General features: G+C 34.7%; 2 protein-coding genes across 2 annotated transcripts; both read left to right on the top strand.

The window, feature by feature from the left end:
- The first annotated feature begins 2,202 nt into the window (after positions 1-2,202).
- LOC132175086 (lysophospholipid acyltransferase 1) lies at positions 2,203-8,047 on the top strand. Its single transcript, XM_059586904.2, has 8 exons — positions 2,203-2,625; positions 4,546-4,601; positions 4,772-4,992; positions 5,102-5,504; positions 6,170-6,255; positions 6,963-7,026; positions 7,120-7,238; positions 7,724-8,047. Exons 1-8 carry the CDS (start codon positions 2,324-2,326, stop codon positions 7,862-7,864), a joined length of 1,392 nt encoding a protein of 463 aa, XP_059442887.1. The 5' UTR covers positions 2,203-2,323; the 3' UTR covers positions 7,865-8,047.
- A 3,619-nt stretch (positions 8,048-11,666) lies between these two features.
- On the top strand, positions 11,667-13,548 carry LOC132175765 (BAG family molecular chaperone regulator 1). Its single transcript, XM_059587812.2, has 4 exons — positions 11,667-12,280; positions 12,393-12,649; positions 12,743-12,889; positions 12,984-13,548. The coding sequence occupies exons 1-4, from the start codon at positions 12,052-12,054 to the stop codon at positions 13,233-13,235; spliced, it is 885 nt and encodes a 294-aa protein (XP_059443795.2). The 5' UTR covers positions 11,667-12,051; the 3' UTR covers positions 13,236-13,548.
- Positions 13,549-23,852: the final 10,304 nt, after the last annotated feature.

Here is a 23,852-nt window from a genome sequence, read left to right as displayed (position 1 = left end):
TTTCATTTTTTTTTTTAAATAGGGCTGATGTGGCGTGGTCTCAGCCATGCCACATCAGCCCTAGTTGGACCCTGGTAAGCCAAAAAGAATTACTCGCAGGTTATCCACACCGATAATCAAGGCTTTAAAAAATTGGATATTTTTGGTCTGTTTTGGGTATTGGGCATATTTTTTGGACTTAATTTAGCCATTTTTAGCCTTATATATATATATATTACCGGTTATAATCGGATGTATATAAATACAAAAACTGGTAACTATAATGCAAAGATGTAGGAAAGGAATATACTTTGAATAATGTTCAACATATGCTATATTTAAAGAAAAAACTTTAATATTTTCGGCATTTTGGATAAGCTAGGTATTTTGATGAGGCAGAGTAATAGAGTTTATTGGGGTTGTTTGTCAATGGACAAAAAAAAAAAAAAAAAAAAAGGCTCCATACTATTTATTTGAAATTCAACTTAAAACATTCTTAATTTTTATATTACATCAGTTACATTTTACTAGTATTCAAATAAAAAAAATTAATTACAAAATAATAATAATAATAATAAAAAAGTCGCTACAAACAATTTAAACTAAACAAACAAAGTCCATTACCAAACAGACCGTTAAGACTTTTGATCATGATTAGAGTAAAGGTCGATTACCTTAAGTTCTTTAGGAAGTATAGCTACGTTTGGCAAGGGGAGGTCCAGCACTGTAGCTGGAACGGCACTGTTCCAGCTACAGTGCGGAGCTGACATTTGGTCAGTTTTTTCATTTTTTTATTATTTTTTTTAAGCAAAATAAAAAAAAAAAAAAGAAAAAAAAAGAAAAAAAGAAAACAGAGGAAAAAGATGGGGTGGTTCCAGCCACCCCTGGCCGATCTGGGGGTAGTCGAACCACCCCCGTGGCCAAGGGGGTGGTCCGGCCACCCCGTTGGCCAAAAAAAAAAAAAAAAAAAAAAGGATCGGTGCATTTGGGGGTGACCGGACCACCCCCAAGGGGCTGGGGGTGGTTTCGGCCACCCCATACCGGCCGTATGGGGTGGTCGAAACCACCCCCAGCCCCTTGGGGGTGGTCCGGCCACCCCCAAAGGCACCGGTTCCCTTTTTTTTTTTTTTTTTTTTTTTGGGCCAAGGGGTGGCCGGACCACTCCCTTGGCCACGGGGGTGGTTCGACCACCCCCAGATCGGCCAGGGGGTGGCTCCAGCCACCCCCTTGGCCAAAAATGGGGTGGTCCGGCCACCCCATTTTGGCCAAGGGGTGGCTGGAACCACCCAGCGTTTCCCACCCCCTTTTTTTTTTTTTTAATATTTTGATTAAAAAAAAAAAAAAATTTAAGCTGAAAAACAAAAAAAGTGGGCCATGTGTCAGCCCCGCACTGTAGCTGGAACAGTACCGTTCCAGCTACAGTGCGGGGCTTTCCTTTGCCAAACGTAGCTTATGGGTCAGCAATTAATGTCACCTTTGACCATCTAGATTTGAAGACTTTTATTATGAGGGTGGTGGTTCAATGGCCCAAATAAATTTTTAAATGGTCAAGGGATGTATTAGGACGTGAGTTCGAATCTCCGCAATAAAGAATCCTTATATATACCTAATTAATATTATCTATCTTAGGTTTTCATTGTCTAAGTCCCTCCTGTGCCGCTTTTATCGGATAGGTTCTACTAGAGTGATGATACGGAGAACGTGAGGCGTGCATGAATAGTCATGCACATCTGGCTTAATTTTTTTTATTTTTATAATTAAAATATATTTTATTATTTTAAAATATTATATCAACCGGATGTGATAGGTTCTACTAGAGTGATCGTACGGAGAAAGCGAGGCTTGCATGTTAATTTTTTATTTTTATAATTAAAATATATTTTATTATTTTAAAATATTATATCAGCCGGGTGAGGGCACGCTGGGCGTTCCCTTTATCATCACTCGGTTCTATTATGGTCATGCCTTGCGATTATAGCACGTGTTAGACAACAAATGGCGTATTTTGCTTCGTGATCAGAAAATAAAGTAAAAAACAGGCTTGACTTTTGGTGCGTGGACAACAGGCGGTCAGTTTAGCAGCCCCTTGGGAAAACTCTCCAATCAAGCGAGGGACAAATCCTTCGACAATTCCAAAGTCTCAAGGCAAAAGCGGGATTCACCACGCGCGAATAGCGCGCGCGTAAGATACTCGAGATGCCAACTCGCCACCAACTTCCCTATCCGAAGCCCAAACACTTTAAATCCAATCCAAATCCAGTCGCTCTGAAATTTACTCAGAGATTTGTTAGAGCTAGTCAGCTAGCTCAGTGAGTCAGAGCGAGCCGATTGGGTTTGATTTGCCATGGAGCTGGACATGGGTTCCATGGCGGCGGCGATAGGGGTGTCTGTACCGGTGCTGCGGTTCCTGCTATGCTTCGTGGCGACCATACCCGTGAGCTTTCTATGGCGACTCGTCCCGGGTCGACTCGGCAAGCACATGTACGCGGCAGGGTCGGGCGCTCTGCTCTCCTACCTCTCATTTGGGTTCTCTTCCAATCTGCATTTCTTGGTCCCCATGTTGTTGGGTTACGCTTCGATGGTCCTGTTTCGCCGCCGATGCGGGATCATCACGTTCTTCTTGGGATTCGGCTATCTCATTGGCTGGTACTTGTTTTTTGATTAAATTTCTTGCCTTTAAAGTGAAATTTGGTGTTTCTTACTGTAAGTTGGTAAGTTTGGTATATTTGAGTGTCTGAAGCATCGATTAGTGTAGCATGCATTTTTTTGACATTTTTTTTATGCAAAGTTGTGATTGATATTTGATTTGAGGAATTGGGTGCTTGATTTGATTGATATTCAATTGAAATATGAATTGGGTTGGAGTTGTTTTATTCAAAATTTAAGTTTTTGATTGAAATACTGTGATGCTTACTTTCTGGTTTTCAATGATAAGTTAGGGGTTTGAGCATATTGGTTTGACTTAGTTTTGTGGTGTATTATAGAATTCGAGAAATAATGATTTGGGTTTTGTTGTTTTCTCTGGCTTTTTCTTAATCTTCAACTGTGAGTTCGATTGTTGAATGGAACCTGATAAAAACAAAAGAGAAATGTTAAATTTTATGCATAGCTTCTTTCATCTTCGTCATGTTTAAGCGTTAGAAAAGGCAAATAATTTTCCTGGACTTGGAGTCCGTTTGGCCTTGCGACTTTGTTGGTCGAAAGTGCGATTTTAGACAAAATTGTAAAAAATGTGTTGTTTGGGAGTGTGTTATTTAAAAAATTGTGGTTTGAAAAACATAGAAAAATCCGTATTTTTAAATTGCGGGCAAAGAGGTGTGTTTTAAAACTTGCCGGGAGACCGTTACGACAGGGAAACTCTTCGATGCTTAAGTTTGCAAAGGAAAAATGGTGTATCACTCTAATTGAGAGAGCTCAGTTTTTTTTTTTTAATAGAAAGATTGTGTATGAGAATGGTTGTGAGGTTGTACCTCAAATGGTTGTATCCCATCTCCTTATGTGGAGTGTCCATTAATGGAGTATAATCTTAGCTAGGTGTCGTGCGAGGTTCTGCATTTACTAGCGGGTCATGGCCTTAGCCAGGTGCCGTGCTGGGTTCTGTGCTTACTAGCAGGTCATGGCCTTAGCCAGGTGCCATGCCGAATTCTACACTCACTGGCAGGTTATGGCCTTAGCCAGGTTCTGTGCCGGATTCTACACTCATTGGTGGGTTATGACTTTAGCCAGATTATTTTTTTGAAATCATGGAGCAATTGACCTGAAGCCATGGAGGGGTTATTCTCTTTGCTACAATCCTGGTGTCCTCTAAGCAACAATTATGCTGATGCGACTGGTTAGGCAGTCTGGGTTTTCCCTTCTAGTTGAGTCCTATCGCCCATTGATTGTTATGTTTCCTTGCATTGGTCTTTATGGCCTGGTTGGGACTTGTGGTGTAAGCTGTGCCATCCTGACCCAAGCACTAGGCTCCCATGTTCACTTCTTGACCTGGAGAGCGTATATTTGGCCTATTAAAAGTCAACATGTCTTTGTGTAGAGTGTAACTGAAAGGCGTCTCACTATAGATCAGTAGAAACGAGACAGATTTCACTGTAGGCATTTCATACTTGTTGCCTAAGTTGCTGCATCTCTTGGTCATCTTGCAATCATGGAAGCCATGAGAGGCATGTCATATAACTTCAAACATGCAAAAAACTATCTACATGGAATAATTTCTAGCCCAAACTGAAGGGTTGTCCGCACATCTGATATGGCACATGCATGTGACCTTCAAATAGAAGTTGTGTGTTTGTTGTTGCAAATTTTTTTAGATGTATGCATACATTTCATTTTCTTTGATTAATGTTAGACGACGGGGTTATTGATTCGAGGTGCACAGGTCTATGGACTAGGTAGACACCTAGTTAGACAGTGTGCCTGCTGCACTTTTAATTTTTCATTGATTTCAAATTTAACTACTTGCAAAAGAATATTTAAATTATTTTTTTTCTAGACATTTATTGATAATAAAAAAATTCAGGAAGATATGCTTTTTATCGCGGAATTTTGACTGTTTGTATCTGTGTGTAGCCATGTGTATTACATGAGTGGTGATGCATGGAAGGAAGGGGGCATTGATGCCACTGGTAAGCACGATTTCAGCCTTCTACCTGTCTTGCATTTTCTACCACAGAGGTGAAAATTTCTATGGTAGAAAATGTCCATGATTTAATTTTTTTGTTTTTGTTTTTTTTCATCTGCACAAGCACTCATCTGTAATACTTCAATTAATCGAGGATTTCCTTCTAATATTTAGGAGCATTGATGGTCTTAACACTGAAAGTAATTTCATGTGCAATAAATTACAATGACGGACTACTAAAAGAGGAAGGCTTACGTGAGGCACAGAAGAAGAATCGATTGATTGGGTTGCCCTCATTGATTGAGTACTTTGGTTACTGCCTGTCCTGTGGTAGTCACTTTGCTGGTCCAGTTTATGAAATAAAAGATTATCTTGACTGGTCTGAAGGAAAGGGGGTAGGTTATATTATGTTCATAATTTGTTCTGTATTCCTTGTTTAATGTGGAAATAAGTACTCTTAGCTTTTCTATTTTTTTTTCTTTAACTTTTTCTAACATTTTGCAGATTTGGAGCCGTTCGAAGAAAGGACCATCACCATATGGGGCAACAATCCGAGCCCTTCTTCAAGCTGCTTTTTGCATGGCCTTGTATCTGTACCTGGTGCCTCATTTTCCTTTGTCCCGGTTTACTGATCCCCTATACCAAGAGTGGGGATTCTGGAGACGGTTGGGTTACCAGTACATGTCTGGCTTTACAGCACGCTGGAAATATTACTTCATCTGGTCAATTTCAGAGGCTGCTATCATTATTTCAGGCCTGGGTTTCAGTGGCTGGACAGAATCTTCTCCACCAAAGCCACGCTGGGATCGTGCCAAAAATGTTGACATTCTGGGTGTTGAGTTGGCAAAGAGTGCAGTTGAGTTGCCAGTTGTGTGGAATATACAAGTCAGCACCTGGCTGCGTCATTGTGAGTTTCTCTTATATAGTTATATCTGAAGGTTCCATCCATTTATACCCTAGGCTTGATTATCTAAGTAGAAATATATACCTTATCATCACACAGAAAAGTTGATTTGGCATTGACAAACTGAGAAAATCCATGTTAGGCTGTATGAATCGTGAATATGGTCTGGTCATTTCCTTTCCCCCCTCAGAATGAATAAGAAAAGAGTGAAATTGATAAGTTGATTGACCTGGTAAAAGTATAATGGATTCTAATCCGTATAATTATGTTGTTTTTTTAACTAATAATTGGACCCTGTGGCTGAAAAATTGTTACCTTTTACAATGGTGCTATTAGGATCTTGATCTAACCCATCAAGGAGTATATTTTTTCCATTTGCATTCATCTAAAAAAAAAATTTTAATAATTCCCATTTGCAAATTGATATTTTGTTTTTAATTGATAATAATAAGCCAAAACATCTCTTCTAAAAAGAACAAAATTTGTTCACAAGTGTAACTGTTTGGATGTCTTGTGCCACCCAATCTTTTTACATTAAGTTACTGAATGCTAAACTGGCGACTTTGATTTTCTAAAATCGGCCGTTTGTACTTGATGGATATATGAGTATGCAGTCAAAGAAAAAATGACTGTTTAAAGTGAGTATCTAATGTTTTGTGCTTCTGTAGATGTTTATGAGAGACTCATTCAGAAGGGAAAGAAGCCTGGTTTCTTTCAGTTGCTGGCTACACAGACTGTCAGTGCTGTTTGGCATGTGAGTATATTTCATCCTTGTGCCATCCTGATTCTCCTGAATATTTTGTTATCTCCTGTCGTTATTTGTGCCATTGTTTCTGATGTTTCTCAGACAATTCAATATCCTTGCCAATGTATCTGGCTGTTTTTGAGGTTTTTAAACAATTTTATGTCCTTACCTATTGATACATTTAATGTTCTTTATTTTTGGTGTTTGCAAAGCCTTTTCACCTTCTCAAGTCTCAGTGATAGTTGTTTCTATCATAGTATTTGCATCATATAGCAGTTGTTGCTTTGTTTCTGCCATCTACCAACTCTGGTTTTATATTACCAACTTCTTTCTTTGATTGAGGCATCCTTCAATGGCAAATGTTGCTATAAGCATATGATTGATTGCAAATTAACATAATTCTGCAACTATTGTGTACATGAACCGTCATTAATAGTGCCATAATCTTGTTTGAGTCCTTATAATTTAGAGCTGGTTTTTATCCTCCTCATCGGACAATGAATTTTTCGTAAACGTTGTGACATGCTTGCTGTTTTATGGGTTTCTGTTCCCCATCAAGAACTAGTTTTTTGTATTTCTTGTGTAGTTTTCCCTTTTCTTTGATCAAGTTACCGTCTCATGTTTATTAATGAAATTGTGAATCTTTTTTCATCTTTAATTTCAACTTCTACACCAATTTACCTCTTTCGTTTCCTTCTTGTCTCTGCAAATTACAGGGATTATATCCTGGGTACATCTTCTTCTTTGTTCAGTCAGCATTGATGATTGCTGGTTCAAGAGGTATTGATCAATCCTCCCTTATTCCCCTTGTGCTTGTTAATGTAATTAACTAATTCTTTCTTCGTCTTTACTATTTTGTTTCTGTCCAAGCAGTCATTTACAGATGGCAGCAAGCTCTACCTCCAACTATGGGTCTGGTCAAGAAGATTCTGGTGTTTTTGAACTTTGCTTACACACTTCTGGTTCTAAACTACTCCTGTGTTGGTTTCATGGTTAGTCCTCTCTCTCTCTCTCTCTCTCTCTCTCATACACACACACACACAGACAATTACGAACCTGAATATCAAGTCCGTATCGGGATAATTTGGGTAGGTTAGGGAACCTGGATCTCCTTCAAACATATGTTTGGAATAAACTTTGCTCTATTTTATTAGCACTAGAACAACAATCTTTAAACATACTTCAGTCATAACAATTTACTCCTACTTGCAAAACAAACTAAAGTCTCCTAAATCCATACTGCATCAAAGACTCCAACACTGAGACAGTTTGAGACATCTTAAATACGTACTCTTATTGAAAGATACAACTCCTACTAGAATTGAAATACTTGAGACCCAAGGCAGTATGGACTTTTTGTCCTAGGCTTCAGCGGACTGTAACACAAACACACAGACTCACCCACTTAATCATTTTCTTGGGCATCCAAAACTTGTTGCTTTCAAGGTCCTTATGCTTATATACTTGTATTGGACAGGTATTAAGCCTGCACGAAACCCTTGCATCGTATGGGAGCGTATATTATATTGGAACCATTCTTCCAATAGCATTGATCCTGCTTGGTTACATAATTAGACCTGCAAAGCCTGTGAGATCTAAAGCTCGGAAAGAACAGTGAGGTAGGAAACACAATTTTCTTCTCTTTGGAGTGGTGCTGGAGATGAGATTAAGAGACTGGAAGAGCTCTGCTTTCCATGGAGAACATTTGTTTTCAGCTGTGGAACAATTGAGCCTGTTCACATTTGAGTCAATGTTAAGATTTTGCTTTAAATTGTTTAAATTAGAAACTTGGGTTTTTGCTTTTAAACTAGTTAACAAGTTAGAAAAATTATCATCTAAAACAAAAAAGTAAATGCATTTTTTATAAAGAAAAAATTAAAGCAGAAAAACAGTAAATGGGTGTGGGATTTGTGGGGGACAATGGCTATTCAATAGTTTCACCCTAAAAGAAAATTGTTATTGAAGGAAAGAAAGTTAAACAGCAGAAAGTCCTTGCCTGGGACAGTCCTGTTAGTTTCACCTTATTAAGTGATAAATCATAATTTATATAAGAAACAAAATAAATAAACAATTAAGCAAAAAGTTAATTGTCATACTGAAACTAAGCTGTAGTTTTTATTTTATATTTTATTTTATTTTTTTCTGCATGATGTCATTTTGCTTAATTGTTGAATCTATTGTTATATATATTCTACATTTTAATTTTACAATGTTGATGAGACAGTTTATCAACAATTAGATTGAATCCAATGATGAGTTAAGGCTACTACATTATTATTGTGGGAGAAAAAATATAATTTCTAGCATTACTTAATTTTTTTTATAGTCTATATTTTAAATATATATTTCTCAATGTATGTGACCAAATAATAATTCATCTACAAATCTTCGATTGCATAATTTATTTTTAACGAAACTTATTATCAAAGAAAAGCCCTTTTAACAGTAGTTGTAGGACAGTAGGAATTAGTAGAATTAAGGCCAATGTCACTATTGAGTAAATTAATGGATATAAAACATATATTTTTTTCATCTCTACCATCTTTTCAATAACAAAATAGTAGATAAATGATTGTAACAGTATTGAAAGTATGATAAAACATATAATGAAATTTGAATTTTTCTTTTTTTGGTCTATATATATCTATATATATATATATATATATACACGTTGAAAATAATATTTTGACCCAAAAAAATAAGAAAAATTCAAATTTCATTGAATTGGAAACCTAGGCAGAGAGAAGACCCGTTTATCCTTTAAAATTATGCATTTTTAAAAAAGTATCTAAATTTAGTTTAAAATTGCACTTTTTGTTTATGAAATTGTAATGCTAAACGCATTCTAAATCAATTGAGAGATCAATCGCTTTGGCAAACTATGCGCTAATTAAGGTCAAGTTTTTTCCTAATATATATATGTACATATTTTGTCATGGTATCACTAAATGATGCATGAGATATTCCAGAGAAATGCTATGCTTCATTTTCCTAACTATCTTCATACATTTTTTTTTTTTTTTTTTTTTTTTTAAATCTACTATTAAATATGTAGGACCCACACGTAAACCTACAAATCCAATGGTAAATTTGAATCCATTTGATAAAAAAAAAAAAAAAAAGATGGTTAGGAAAATGAGGCATATCATCGGATATTCCATTATATGCCGCTTAACTTGGTATCTATCTTATAATATACAGAGATTAGTCTAGTATTTCTTTTAATAATTAATTCATGTATCCCATGGGATTTGAACCTGCCATAATTTGGGGGTGAATTACCATCAAAATTCAAAGGTTTTTATTATTAGCCATAATGGATGGGAAGATTGCTTGATATCCTCACTTCTATTTCTGCATTCTCCTTGAAGATTAAAAAAGTTGGGTAAAATCTACTTAACTCTCTCAAACTACCACCTCAATGATAATCTATCCTCCAAACTACCAAAACAATAACGATGTACCCTCAATTTTAACAAAATGACAAAATTACCCTTACTAAAATAAATACAAAATACTAAAACTTAAATTATTTTTTAAAATTTTTAGGGTATTTTTGTCTTATTAAAAATTTTATAGGGATAATTTTGTCATTTTGCTAGCATTAGGGGGTACATTATCATTGTTTTGGTAGTTTGGAGAATAAATTATCGTAATTGATAGTTTGAAAGGTAGATTATTATTGAAATGATAGTTTAAAGAGGTTAAGTAGACTTTACCTTAAAATAATTAACAAACGAACGGAGCCACTTGGCTTTTGGGCATAGGTGTATCTAATATTTCTAGATGAGAAGGAACAGTAATTTATTATTTGAAGGAAAAGAATATTAAAAAAAAAATTGCTTCAGCGATGAATAGTTTGTTATTTTGTCGGCTCAATTTATGACTTTCTTTTAACAAAAATGACAGCAGTGTCGCTCTGAACCAAGCATTGGCCGGCCAACCAGGCAGGTCGCCAGCTGGCCATAGATTTTTCCAAGCTGAGCTGGCCTGAACGTGTTGCTCTTTTGAACATATGTTAAGCTTTCCAGTTGGAGAAAATGATAGCCCTTTAGATTTTTCTTTCTTTTATTTTCTTTTATTTATTTATTTATTTTTATTATTATTATTTATTTTATTTTGGGTGTTATATTTATTTTTGGTTCCCTTTCCATTTTTGGACTCTCATCTCATGCAATCCAAACACCATAAAAAACAAAATATTTAATAATGTTTGTAATGCAAAAGTGCAAACATGTAGCAAATTACTTACCCAAAAAAAGAAAAATGACTTTTGTCTATTGAGTTTGTAGTTGTACCAAACTGATTCCTAGATATAAAAAGTATTGATTTGGTCATAGAATAAGTTATAACCCTATAACCCACTAGAGATTAAATAAGTAATTTTAGGAAAAAAAAATGTAGCAAATTATGTAGTAATTAGTTTCATATGGTTTAACCTATTATGATAGTAATTAGATATAAAAATAAGAGTGATCCTAGAAACCATACATTTGACATTGCGATTTTGTAAACAAAAAGTGCAATTTTAAACCAAATCCCAGAAAATGGATTGTTTGGAATTATGTTTTTTTTTTTTTTTTTTTTTTTTTTTTAAAAAAAAAAACTGTGATTTGAAAAGGTAGAAAATTTGTGTTTTTAAATCGTTGGTAATATGATGCTTTTTTTGAAAACGCACAATTTTAAATGCTAAACTGTGATGTTTCTAAACACTTAATTGTTTTGTTTTTTTTTTTTTTGTTTTTTTTTTTTTAAAAATCATATTTTTAAATCCCACATTCTAAAATTGTTATTTTTAAATCGCATTAATTTTTTGAAATCACAAACTCAAACGGACCCTTTAGTTCATTACTATCTCACCCCTCTAAATCGCTGATGTAGTAGTGCCAATCAAAAAATCAGAGCTGATTGTTACTATCGCATCAATATGGTGAGATAGCGGTGAGATAAAAGTATAGTTTTTAGCATTACTTTAAAAAGTAATTGATAAAACTTAGAACAGTGCTACATACTACATCATCATTCTATTGGACTAATATGGCAGTACCCATGAGCCTTGAAACTATATATATATTTTATTTCTCTAAAACTAATATCAATGATTATCAACAAAATAAAACTAATATGAATGATCATCAACAAAATAATTATCCATGTATCACTTTATATATACATGATTGATGGTGACTATTTTTGTCTTGCTCCAATGCCTTCCTTTTCAGTTAAACATATACAAATTGCTTAATGTTTGCCTGCTATTATTTCCATCTTTACCTTGATTTTCCGATGTGGTTTTTAAGATGCCGAATATTTCTTCTTTGTCCCCTCTTCACGTAACTATATTTCCATATTATCTTTTCTTGTATGCACATATTCTTCTCTTTCACTCCCTTTCTTCGCTGGCCATTCCTTTTCTTTTTCATTTTCCTTTCTCTTCTAAATGCTTTTCTGAGATCTCAACCCTCTCTCATCATCATTTTCATGATGACTAATAGATTTTGAAACCAATTACTTAAACAAAGTCTTTACTTGCTTGCCATGGGATATATAGACTAATATTTTCTATAAGGATTTTCCACACCATGTTCTTCTATCTTAGTGTCTCCCAACTGGGTTCCATAGCATATCACATCGAAGACAACTTTTGAGAGGCCTAAGGTTCTTTCTTCACTTCTGGGTTTCCTCCAGTGCAAGGGAAGAACTTGAGAAATCTGAACTTTTGTGGCATTTCTTGCTCAAGCAGAGTTTTTCTTTTTCTTTTTTCATTATCTTGAGTCTTTTGGATTCAGAACCAAGAATATATAGATGAAGCCAATGAATTCAAAGATTAACAGCATGTTTTCAATGTCAAATAATAAGTCTGTTGGTGATGGAGGCAGCCCAAATGTTGCAGACTTGGAAGTTAGGCCAGGAGGAATGTTGGTGCAGAAGAGGGAAATGAATGGTGGTTCTCAATCAATTCCTACCATTAAAGTTAGAGTGAAGTATGGCTCTTCATACCGCGAAATTCGTATAAGTTCCCAAGCAAGCTTTGGTAATAAGAATTCTTGGTACTTCTGTTATTTTTTTGAACTATTATTTTGGTTTGAGTTTTCAATAGGGAGGATTTTTGAATTTGTTAATGGAAGTTGATTTTTTGGTTGCAGGGGAATTGAAGAAAATGTTGGCGGAATCTACTGGCTTGTACCCTCAGGATCAGAAGTTGATATTCAAAAACAAGGAGAGAGATTCCAAAGCCTATCTTGATGCAGCAAGAGTGAAAGACGGCTCTAAAATTGTGCTTGTTGAGGACATTGAGAGCAGAGAAAGAAGGTGCCTTGAGATGCTAAAAAATGCAAAGGTTGAAAAGGCCACAAAATCCTTGGCAGAAATCAGTTTGGAAGTCGACAAACTTGCAGGGCAGGTAAGTTTCACATAAGAAAATATATATAGAATTGATTCATAGAGGAATTGGTTTAAGATTTTGACAAATTGGTCTTTTATTGCAATTCTCTAGGTTACTGCTCTGGAAGCAACAGCTTCTAGAGACGGCGAAGTTTCAGAGATGGATGTGGATAATTTGACTGAAATGTTCATGTCAAAGCTAGTGAAATTGGATGGAGTTCTTGTTGAGGGAGACCTAAAATTGCAGAGAAGGGTGCAGGTATTTTTGGTTCTGTTATTATTACCACCTTAGCTTTAGTAAGACATTGTAGCGATCAAGTCATTAGTTTTTAATTGGAATGGCCATCTTGAAGGTAAGGAGAGTTCAGAAGCACATTGAAACTCTTGATGCATTGAAGTTGCTCAATTCCAAACCCAGAAACAATGGAGGTAAAATCCCATGGCAGCAGCAAGCACATTCATCCAAACAAATGCCTATACCAATTCAAAAGCAGCAGGTGCAGCTGAGGCAGAGGGAGTCTAGAGGACAAATGCCAGTGCTGCAGCAACCTTTGAGGCATTCTGAGCCAGTTGTGGTAACAACACAATGGGAAACCTTTGATTAATATGCTTAGAACAACAAACTGGGGGCTAAGCATAATTTGGAGTTCTTTCAAGGAGGTCATCTTCAATTCAAATGGCCAAACAAACGCAGATTGGGTTGTTTAGGCATTTCTTTTTCCACTCTTTTCTGTCTCAGAATTTAAAGATCTCTTTATCTCTGAATTATAATGCAAGTGTGCATATTTTAGTTATTTTGCCTTTTGGCATAATCGTTTCTTTACAATCTGTATATAGCATATGGTGGATAGGAAAAAGTGAAAGGGGAGACTATGTATACTTGAAATGGTTACCTATAATTATCAAGTTGTAATCCATAATTTGGTTGCTACAGCTGTTAGTGTTGACTCTGTATGTGTGTGTGGGGTTGGGACCATAAGGCCAATCATAACCCTAATTTTATTTAGAAGTAATGGAAGTTAATTTAAATAATCCCTCTTGCTGGGGACCATTTGGCCAATCAATTCACCTTTTTGATAATTTATAGCTTGTGTCCTGTTGTACATGCAGTAGTGGTTAATGCAGAAGCAAATTCTTTTATTCTTTTGAGGCTGCAATAGTAAGAAATAATTATAAAACCATATATTCTTATTAATCATACCATAATTATAGAAAGAAAGATCGGTCTGACTTTAGAAGGGATAATAGGATAATAGTGGAGAGTCTTCATACCATGAAGAGAAATCGTGAAAAGAAGCTACAAAGGAAGATGGTGTGAGAATAGAATGCCTTCAATATTATGTTTAGAATTCATTACAATTGCCTGCCCATAATGCAGGTAAACAATATGGGCATGCAATTGTGAGAGAGTTCTTGTAGGGCTCTCATGTCCGGACATGCGTTCAGGCAGGCCCACGACCTGCCCAGACACATAAGTTCCAAAAGAAACCATCTCACAATTGTCAGTCCAGGCTTGTTCTTCAAACAAATTATCACTTTTGGGAAAGAGTAAAAAGATTTATCTGCAAATTTGCTATGGTCCTCATAAAATTTTGTGAAATCTAAGACTGATGCTGAGTCTTAGCATGATGTAGAATGGTTAACTCATGTCATTTTCCTTTCTTCTTAATAAATTCTGGATTTATTTGCATATAGATTCTGCTTTAGGGGTAATGCTACAACATGCAGAATCAAACAAAATTCACTGAGAGCTTTTTTGGATCTTAGTTTTGATTGAGATTTTGGAAAAAGAGAGAATTCATGCAATGTCACACTCCGAATTTTCCTCACTGAGAAAAATATTTTAGTCATGTCAGTTGGGTTGTTAGGCTTTAGTGAGCAGGATATATGTCTCAAAGAGGGAGTCCGATTCTTTGGAATTTCTTGCCCGAATTCCAGAGAATCCAGACCCCGCATTCCCTCTCTCATTTTCTGCCCGAATTCTTTGGAATTTGAGGGAGTCCAAGAAATCCCAATCCCTCAAAGATTTCTGATATTGTTCCTGTTGCCATGTGGTTTCCATAATATACAAATATTGATCAGAATCTACCTTTTCCTGTTGCTACAAGAAGTACAAAATGATGTGATGACTTAAAAGAACCACAAGGTTCTCAAGCATGTCAGTTGCTTCCCATAGATTAGCTTTGGAGTAAAGAAACAAGAATGGTACCATGAGAGTTCCCTTACACGCCTGGGGTCAGTGCTGCAGAAGAACATTTGCCAACAATGATCTATTATATCATCAGGGGAAGCCAACGTTGGAGATAATTTTTGGAATTTCCAGAAGCCAACTAGCAGAAGATGCAGTTATAAAACCCCCCAAAAAAAAAAAAAAAAAAAAAAAAAAACCCCACTTTAAGAAGGTTTAACTCCCCAGGATTACTGAGGAAGTTAGCAACTTGTTAGTGATAATTTTATCCTTTAAAGGTCCTTCTAAGTTCTATAGGGAGCCTTTAGTACTTAATTGCATTGTAACGACAAAAAAAAATAAAATGTTAACCACATTTGCACTATCATTCTTTAAAGACTAATCATGTTGTATAGACAATCCACGCCAGATAAGGTAACATTCTTTACATCTCCAACTGCACGTGATCTATATAGAATTCACCATTGAAAACCGGCTCGCAATATAGGGTGCCCAAGAGCGAGCTTATATACGGTGTTCTTAAGCCATGTGGGACACTAGATTCGCAACAAAATCAGCGCGCACAAAAGGTGGAAATAAATTCTTATTAGAGAGTCATGCAGATGAAATGGACTTCACAGGCAGCTGCAGGCATATACAGCCATGCTACAATAAACTCTCACATCATTGGGACCAATTAGCCAAAAAGGCAGACGCCCTTATCAGGCTTATGCAAGATAAAGACATAACAATAATGCATGAATACAGACGAAGGGATTGGACGGACTTGCTATCCATCACGAATTTGTCATGAAAACTTATCTATTTACCCTCAAAACACATGGTAGTGGTTAAGCCGAGCAAGTCCCACGGAAATTAATCAACTAACTAGAGAGGACATGCTTGAAGAAACAACTTCTGTCACCCGTTTTTTCCTGCAAAAAAGACTTGAGCATCACTTTTACATGTATAAAAAATATTGTTTACTCACCAAATAATTAGATGACAGATTTTTGAAGAAAAATGACTTTTATTGCCATTTTTCAGCCTAGGAAAATGATATCCTCCCGTTTTACTCCCACTCTTTTATTCTTTGACGTGTCACTGCCATGTCAGCCCAAAACAATTTGCCCTGCTTCTCTCATGGGCGACCAACTGCTTTCGACGTTCGATTGAGAATCTAGATTGAGTGGTTTCGACCACCCTCGCATGGTGATCCCAACCAAGGGAATGTAATTTTTTTTTTTTTTTGATTGATGCGACAGTGTCACGGCAATGAGTAAGAGAGGTGGAAGTAAAATGAGAGTATGTCTAGCATTGTACATATTGTTTATTTTATCAACCGGGGGAGTACTAGTCCTCTCTAGCTTGATTGATATATCATATATCATATAGTTGGAGGGAGCTGAAAATGCTTCCCAAAAAAGGTATAGAGGCGGTCTATTTTGCTACAGAGTAGGCATAAAAGTTGAACTCAAAAGAATTTAGGAAAAGATGGGAATAGTGTCGAAGATGCATGAAATTATTGGAGAAATGTTGGGATCAATAATAAGAGATAGGTGATTGAGGATTAGTGAAATGATTTGCTAATAATATGCCTTTAGAATACCCTTTGAAGAGCAGAAAAAAGGTGGCCGATAGTATGAATGTAAAAAGGTTAATCACTGGGCCACTCTATGGCGCAAGGTCAAGGCAAATGGGTTGGTCTTGCGTCTCGAAGCTGGGAAGAGATTATTAATGGATTTTGCAAAAGACCCCAACTTTCTCTTAAATTCTTTTGGGTTCAATCTTGGCCCAATCGATGAGCAATATTAGATAATTTGTTTATATTGTATCTTGGTGATCATTTGTTTAGGATTTCTCATCTAGAATTGGACCGTTAACAGTGCTCAATTGAATTCATCGTAACATTCTAATATTTAGTAAATTGGAAATTTCTCTCTCTCTCTCTCTCTTCTAATACATTTCTTTTTAAGGCTCACTCATAATGGTCAATCTTGTCCTCAAAGGATAGCTCAATCGGTTGAGGTCCTTGAGGATCACGCCTCATGAAACAAAGGTTACTAGTTCGAATCTCCCCTCTTGTGGACATATAAGAAAAATAAATAAATAAAGGTCAATCTTACAACATAATGATTTATAATCTCCTCCGATTGCTAAAATTGCATGAATTGATAGAGGTAAAGATGGAATTAGTAGGCCTTAGGGGGGAGGCCATGGCGCCACGAGGTTATACTTTTCGGGGTTTTCTGATTTCGTGTCAAACTATATACAAATCTAATAACCGGAGAGCGGGATTCATGTCCCACAACTTCCTTGTTCCATCTTTAGTAAATACTTTGTATTATCCTAAATATTTAAATATATCCCGTTTTTTTCATATGTTAAAGGACACATAACAAATTTATAAATTGAATTGGAGGAAATTACTCTAATTGAGTTTGGAGGAAATTTTTGTCCAAGCCCAAGTCGACTCTTAACTAAAAAAAATTATGTTAATTGACCCATTCGTTAATGGACGGACAAGTTTTTCTTATGTTGGAACAGGGTGTTTTGTTTGAAAATGTGCTATAATAATACAACAAAGAAAAAGAAAAAAAAAAGGAAAAAGAAATTAAAAGCATTGAGGATAGCACTCAGCCGACCAAATATGGCTATTCCAATTTAAAAAATAAGAAATCCAGCTTTCTATTGGCTCTTAAGATAATTGATGAGTCACACATTTTCAAACGTCAATCATGGTTTCATGATTTATTCAAAAAATAAAAAAATAAAGAAAATCATGGTGTCATGATATATATATATATATACTTCCGTTTTGTATGACTTGAACCTAATTTTATTATTTACGAAAAAAATAAAAAAAATCAAACTTGAAAACAAAATGTCTATGTGCCTCTCCATTAAAAAAAAAAAATACAATTTTTATTATAATTTTTTACAAATTTAATTGTCACATCGTCTATAATTAATTAAAAACTTAATTACTAACATGATAAGTCTTATGCAGGGGCGGAGTCAAAAACTATTATGGACAAGGTTTAGGAGCCAAAAAATTTTGTTATTAACAGTCAGTAGGTTGACCTCCATCCTTGGTCTCTCACGTGATCTTACAAACTGATTACATGATAATTTGTATGACACTGTTAGATCAGTTACAGTTAATTTTTTTTTTTTTTTTGACATGTTCACACAAGGGAAGGGAGAGGAGGGATTCGAACTAGTGATTTTCACTTCATAAGGTAGGATTCACAGTCGATTGAGCTATCCCTTGAAGACTATAGTTAAATTTAATTGTTTAGTAATTGATGATGATGATGATGATGATGCAGTAAGTAAGGTTAATTTGTAGTAGAGTTGCGTGTGAGGTGTGTAGAATAATATGTGTTGATTTGAAAGAGAAAGGGAAGAACTAGAAGGTGCTTTAGTTTTGTCACGGTGCAAGGAACACACCATCTGGATTAATAAAATGGTATTTGAGAGATATTCACGGGAAAAACTGATAATTATCTTGAAACTTTAGACGAATTATTTAATTTGACACGTGAACGATGGCTGGCTGGCTGGGTGTGTTGCCGAGTCTAAGAGGGACAGTTGATGAACAGAAATTGACGACTTTGGTGGAGCAAGACAAAGAGATGGGAGTTGGATCTTTTGCTAACTATGTCCTGTCTCCCACTGTGGATGACATTTGCTCCCTTTAATTTCTTTATATGAACCCACATGGGCCATGGTGCATTGAAACTAAGCAAAGTTCCAATTCAGGGCATGCTTAAAACACAAATTAAAGTTTCTAATATGACTAATATTGCTCCAAATTTAGTCTATAAATTGGGCTAATGAGAGAAAATTTATTCAATCCAGTATATTAAACTTACATGCGTTGGGATGGCTTGTAATGACTCAGAAAAAAGCGTTAGCCAAATCTGAGCTATTACTCCAAGAAGATTATAACTGAACTATAATAAAGCTCAGTTTTATATTGTAAGTAAACAATGTGAGACTTAGTATCATGGTATTTTTCTAGCATTACTCTTTTACTAATTAAAATCTCTTACCCATATCTTGTCTTTTTATTTTTATTTTTATTTTTTATTTTTATATATAAATTCACTATTAAATATGTGATATCTACATAGCAAATTTGCCTATCTCTTATACTGAGATGAATATATAAGAGATAGACAACAGATGAAAACCAAACATTTTTATTAAAAGAATTTTCTTCCGGAGGAACACTTCATCCCTTGTCTTTTCTTTTCGTTGTGCCTTTGTATGTTCTTTGTTTTTTATATTGGCCTATAAAATAAAAGTACAAATGGAAATTGAACTTTTATTAACAAAGGGAATTAGGTCAAATGAAGTTGGGTTGATTTTTTTTCAGAAGTTCTTGCCCATTATCCTTGTCCAAGGGATGATGTGGGTGGCAATCAACTTGCCTCTTGTCCGACCCCAAAAGGACAACATGGATGCCTGAACAAACCACGTCGCTTTCTATCATATCACCAACATATATATATATATATATTTATTTATTTATTTTTATCACATTATATAAAACCTGGATAAGTATGAGCATATATGATCCTAGTTAATTTCTTATCAGAAAATTATGAGCATCTGAATTAATTATATAGAAAATTGCTTGTCATTTCATAGCAAAAGGCAAACAAGCCAAAACAGATTAGAGAACAGCATTAATCATGTTCCATACCCTCTCAGCAATATAATTGTCACATATTGTTTTGAGCGAGCATTCGAATTGTCATTTTCTTTGTTTTTTTCTGGCTTTTTAAAGAGAAGTATCTAATTTGAAGAGTGCTTTTGCATGCATATAATGTTAGAACACGTTTCTTTATAGGAGACCTAAGATGACCCACATGCCACATCTGTTATTAAATATATATTATGTTATATTGGGACTAATTTAATTATAAACCATGTTAAAAATTACATTTTTATTTTTTTTAACAAATGCTGATCTAAAGGTTGGTTAGAACTATAACGTTAATATTGTGAAAAAAAATGTAATTAAAGAGTTATATAACTATTTATCAAAATTCTTGATGGAAGGAAGTTCACCTTAAAACAATAATTGCGAATAAGAGTTTTGGCCTATCTATATACATATTAGCATGCGATTCTCAATCAAATCATATTCCTTTATGGAAAAATAAATTGAATAGACTGAAAACCTATTTAGTACACTCCAAAAGAGAATTAAATGGCAAGGATTGTGCCATTTTCAACATCAAAATCTTGGTTCTTCAATCTAAAGACACATGTTTCGTTTGGATTTGCGGTTTTAAAACATACAATTTAAAAATACGATTTTTTAAAACATAATTATAAATCGCAAGTAACTTTTAAAATTACAATTTAGCCTTTTAAATCATGCATTTTTAAAAACGCACATCCTTATTTGTGATTTGAAAACACTGATATATACACTCTCAAACAAGACTATTTTCTCGAATTTTTTTGTTCAAAATCTCATTTTTTTGCTAGCAAAAATTGCAGTACCAAACAAACCTTTTAAGCAACTATGGTTGTAGTAAGTACTTTCTGAACTATTTCTAGTATATATGAATATAGATTATATTTTAACAAAATAATAATAAAAAAATAGATATCATAAAAGATAACTGCGGTCAACCTGTTCCACACAATTCACGTCTTTCTCATTTCTTTTTTTTTTTTGAGTAAGAAAAGGGTTTTCGAAAATAGAATGATTATCTTCAATTACAAGATAATGTAGAATTTTGGTAAGCCGGCAGCGACGACTGGTGTCCTGAGAAAAAAATCAAAGGAGTAAACAATTTCCGGCGGCATTCAAAAGCCGGCGTCCCCCCTTCTCCAGGTGCATGTGCCCAGCCATTTTTCAGCAAGCTTCACAAATAGTATTTATAAATTTTTCCACACAAAGTTAGAATATAGTCAACCATCAAAATGGGGGGCTTCTAGGCATTACTGTAAATAAATAAATAAAGAAAAGTCAAATTCAGAACCTGATGGGTTATGGCCATTCAATAATATTTCAACATTATGGGCATAGATCGATGTATCATATTATAGCTAGCTGGCTTAATGTACATTCCACGTAATAAATAAACACAAAGTATTTATCAAATTGGAATTTTATATTTATTTATTTGATACGGTCCTCCCATTAAGGACGGACTTAAGTTTGATACGTACATATATTAATATATATGATCGACCCAAAAATGGAATAACTATTTTTCTTTCTTATGCTTAAAGAATCAGCGTTCTAATGTACCGAACGTACCCCCAAAATGTTTTTTTATTGAATTATTGTTGGGAAGGGGGGGAATTGGAGGCCATGGCGGGACGACTTTTCTTCAAACTTGGTTGGAGGTTCCTCCAACCCAATTTATTAAATAAACATGTGTTCAAATTAATGCATGAGAGAGAATCACGTGCATTTTGAACACATTTCAGTTTACTAAATTGGGTTAGAAGAAATTTCTTTAACTCAGTTTAGAAGCTAAAAAACTTTATTCGATCGCCATGCCCCCCTAGCTAGCTAGATCTGTCGTCGACCCTACTTGCCATAATTTTTCATAAAATTAACAAAAAAAAAAAAAAAAAAAAATACAGAAAAGAGAGAGAGAGAAAGATGATCATGCAAGATACATATGGGTGGTTGATAATTGAATATGGTTTGCAAGTGGAGCTAGATGTTGAATTGGGTGACAAAAGCTAGCTCTAGAAGCATCTCCCGTGTTATAATTCTAGTGATGATCCCACACAGAGACGCCAAATGCAGGTATGCAAGCTATACACTCCCCATGCTTTTTAGTTACTTTGATATTTAAGTATATATCCCACTCCCCCCATCCGTTAGTTGTCTAGGTCTTCAAGATACACTAATATTAATGCTAGCTACAGCTCAAACCCTAAAAAGGTAAGAAAATGTGAAGGAAAAAAATCATTCATATAGCGACATAAACTTTCCCACTCTTTGATTCCATTCATATTAACAGAATAATATACATGAATCATGAGACCACATCATAATTCATATATATATATATATATATATATATATATATATATATATATATATATATATCAATCTCACTTGCTATCATTTTCGGTTAATTTAATTATATTTTTCTGATAACATGATAAGAATCTGGTTATACGAATACTTCAGCATCAATCAAAGCGAAAGACAAATTAATGGAATTGTGAGATTTGATTTTAAAGAGTTAATGGGTCACCATCAAGAAGTAATGGTTTTATCGAAGTTAAACCCTTGAGAGAGATATATAAATAGATTTTATGATCGTCCAATATTTTTACACTTATAATTAAGTGATTAAATTTCAACAAGCTAGCTCAGAAGTCATACATGACAAGAGTGGCATGTTTTTGGTATTGGTAGAGATCAATTGGGTGGTATATATACATTAGAATATAATTGATTAAATAATTAAATTATGACAAGAAACTTACAAAAAGAAAAAAATCCACATACAATCCCTCAAAAACAAGACGACATAATTAATATTGAACGGCCAAGTCATTTGATTGCTTGGTGTGTTGATTCAATCGCATGACAAGTTTGGGATTATTGATTGGATTTCATATGTAAAAACTATTGGTTTAAAGGTCAGAATTCAAGCAACATCGTCAATCAATTAATGATCAACAAACAATCCCTATTAGCGAAAACAACAAGGCAATTAAGGTAATCTTAAACGGCCCGGTGGTTTGATTGCTTGGTTGTGTTGGTCCAACCAGCCAATCGAATCAAATTTAACAAAACCCATATGGAATCAGCTTCATTCTGCTTCAAAAATGATAAGTTTGGGATTATTAATTACTTGGTTTTCATTTGTCAAACCCATTGGTTTGAAGGTTAGAATTCAACCAACATCAACCAAAGGGTCATGACTCATGCTCAACCTTAATAGTGATAGGGTTTTCAATATTCCAAATCATAGGCTTGCTTGACACTATATTTTACAACTATACAAAACAATGATCCACATTTGAATTCCCTACTTGCTAAATCATCACTTATCCAAAACGTTTAAACACTTCAAATATTTAACAAAAATGAGGGACTAAACTATAGAATTAGAGTTTGAACTAGGGACGGAGCCATAAGCTATTATGGGTAGGGACCAAGGGTCAAAAATTTACTGTTAGAGGCCGTTTGGCTATAATTTATTTTATTTTTATTTTTTACCTTAAAATTTTTTTATTGCTAGGAATTGGAGGGGGGCCATGGCCATTGGCCAATACAAATCCCCCCTCCCTCAAATTAATATTCAAACCATATTTGATTGGTCTTTTTATATGAATCTCAAAAGTGTTAACGGGTCTCTTGTGGAATATGATTTTTTCCATTTTAAGACTAATTTTATGGTCATAGTTTAGGCCTCATTTGGCATGCAAAATGGGTTCAAGAGATCGTTTTCATTCCAAGTATCTCTTTAATATTTTTGTATTTAACGATATAAATAATGACGCATAATAAATAAATTATCCGTCATTCAAATATAATTTAAAATAATATAACACCATTTATACTCTTAAATGCCACATTAAAATCCTGACTTTAAAATATCTTATCCCCAAAAAGGTTTTTGAACGCGTAGCAGTTAAGGGAGTGGGCGGTTTTTTGCTGGGTGACCGAGTCTAAGCAACTGACTAAACGCCCATTTCCCTGACGCAACGTGAGTCAGCAGCAGCGGGTGGTGTCAAGCTCTAATCTTTTTGTTTTTATTAATATTATTTATTGTTTTTGCTAGGAATCATGCTGGAATCATAACGTGGACAATATTATATTCTTTTTCATTGCTTTATGGTCTGTGGGTATAATTTTTCCACAAAGCATCTATATCCCCAAAAGAAGAAACAAATTAAATAATATAAGCCACCCCCCTCCCCCAACCAAAAAAAATAATAATAAATTTAACAGGTGAAAAAATTACTGTATATTTTTTTTTACAGCACCCAAGCTTAATCTGTCCGCCACTATTCTTCTGTATTACAATTTAAATCATGATGTGGGATTTTT

This window comes from Corylus avellana, chromosome 3 (genome assembly GCF_965113065.1).
Source record: "Corylus avellana chromosome 3, dhCorAvel1.hap1.2, whole genome shotgun sequence".
In the NCBI taxonomy this organism is placed as follows: domain Eukaryota; kingdom Viridiplantae; phylum Streptophyta; class Magnoliopsida; order Fagales; family Betulaceae; genus Corylus; species Corylus avellana.
This window is presented reverse-complemented; position numbering and strand designations above follow the sequence as displayed.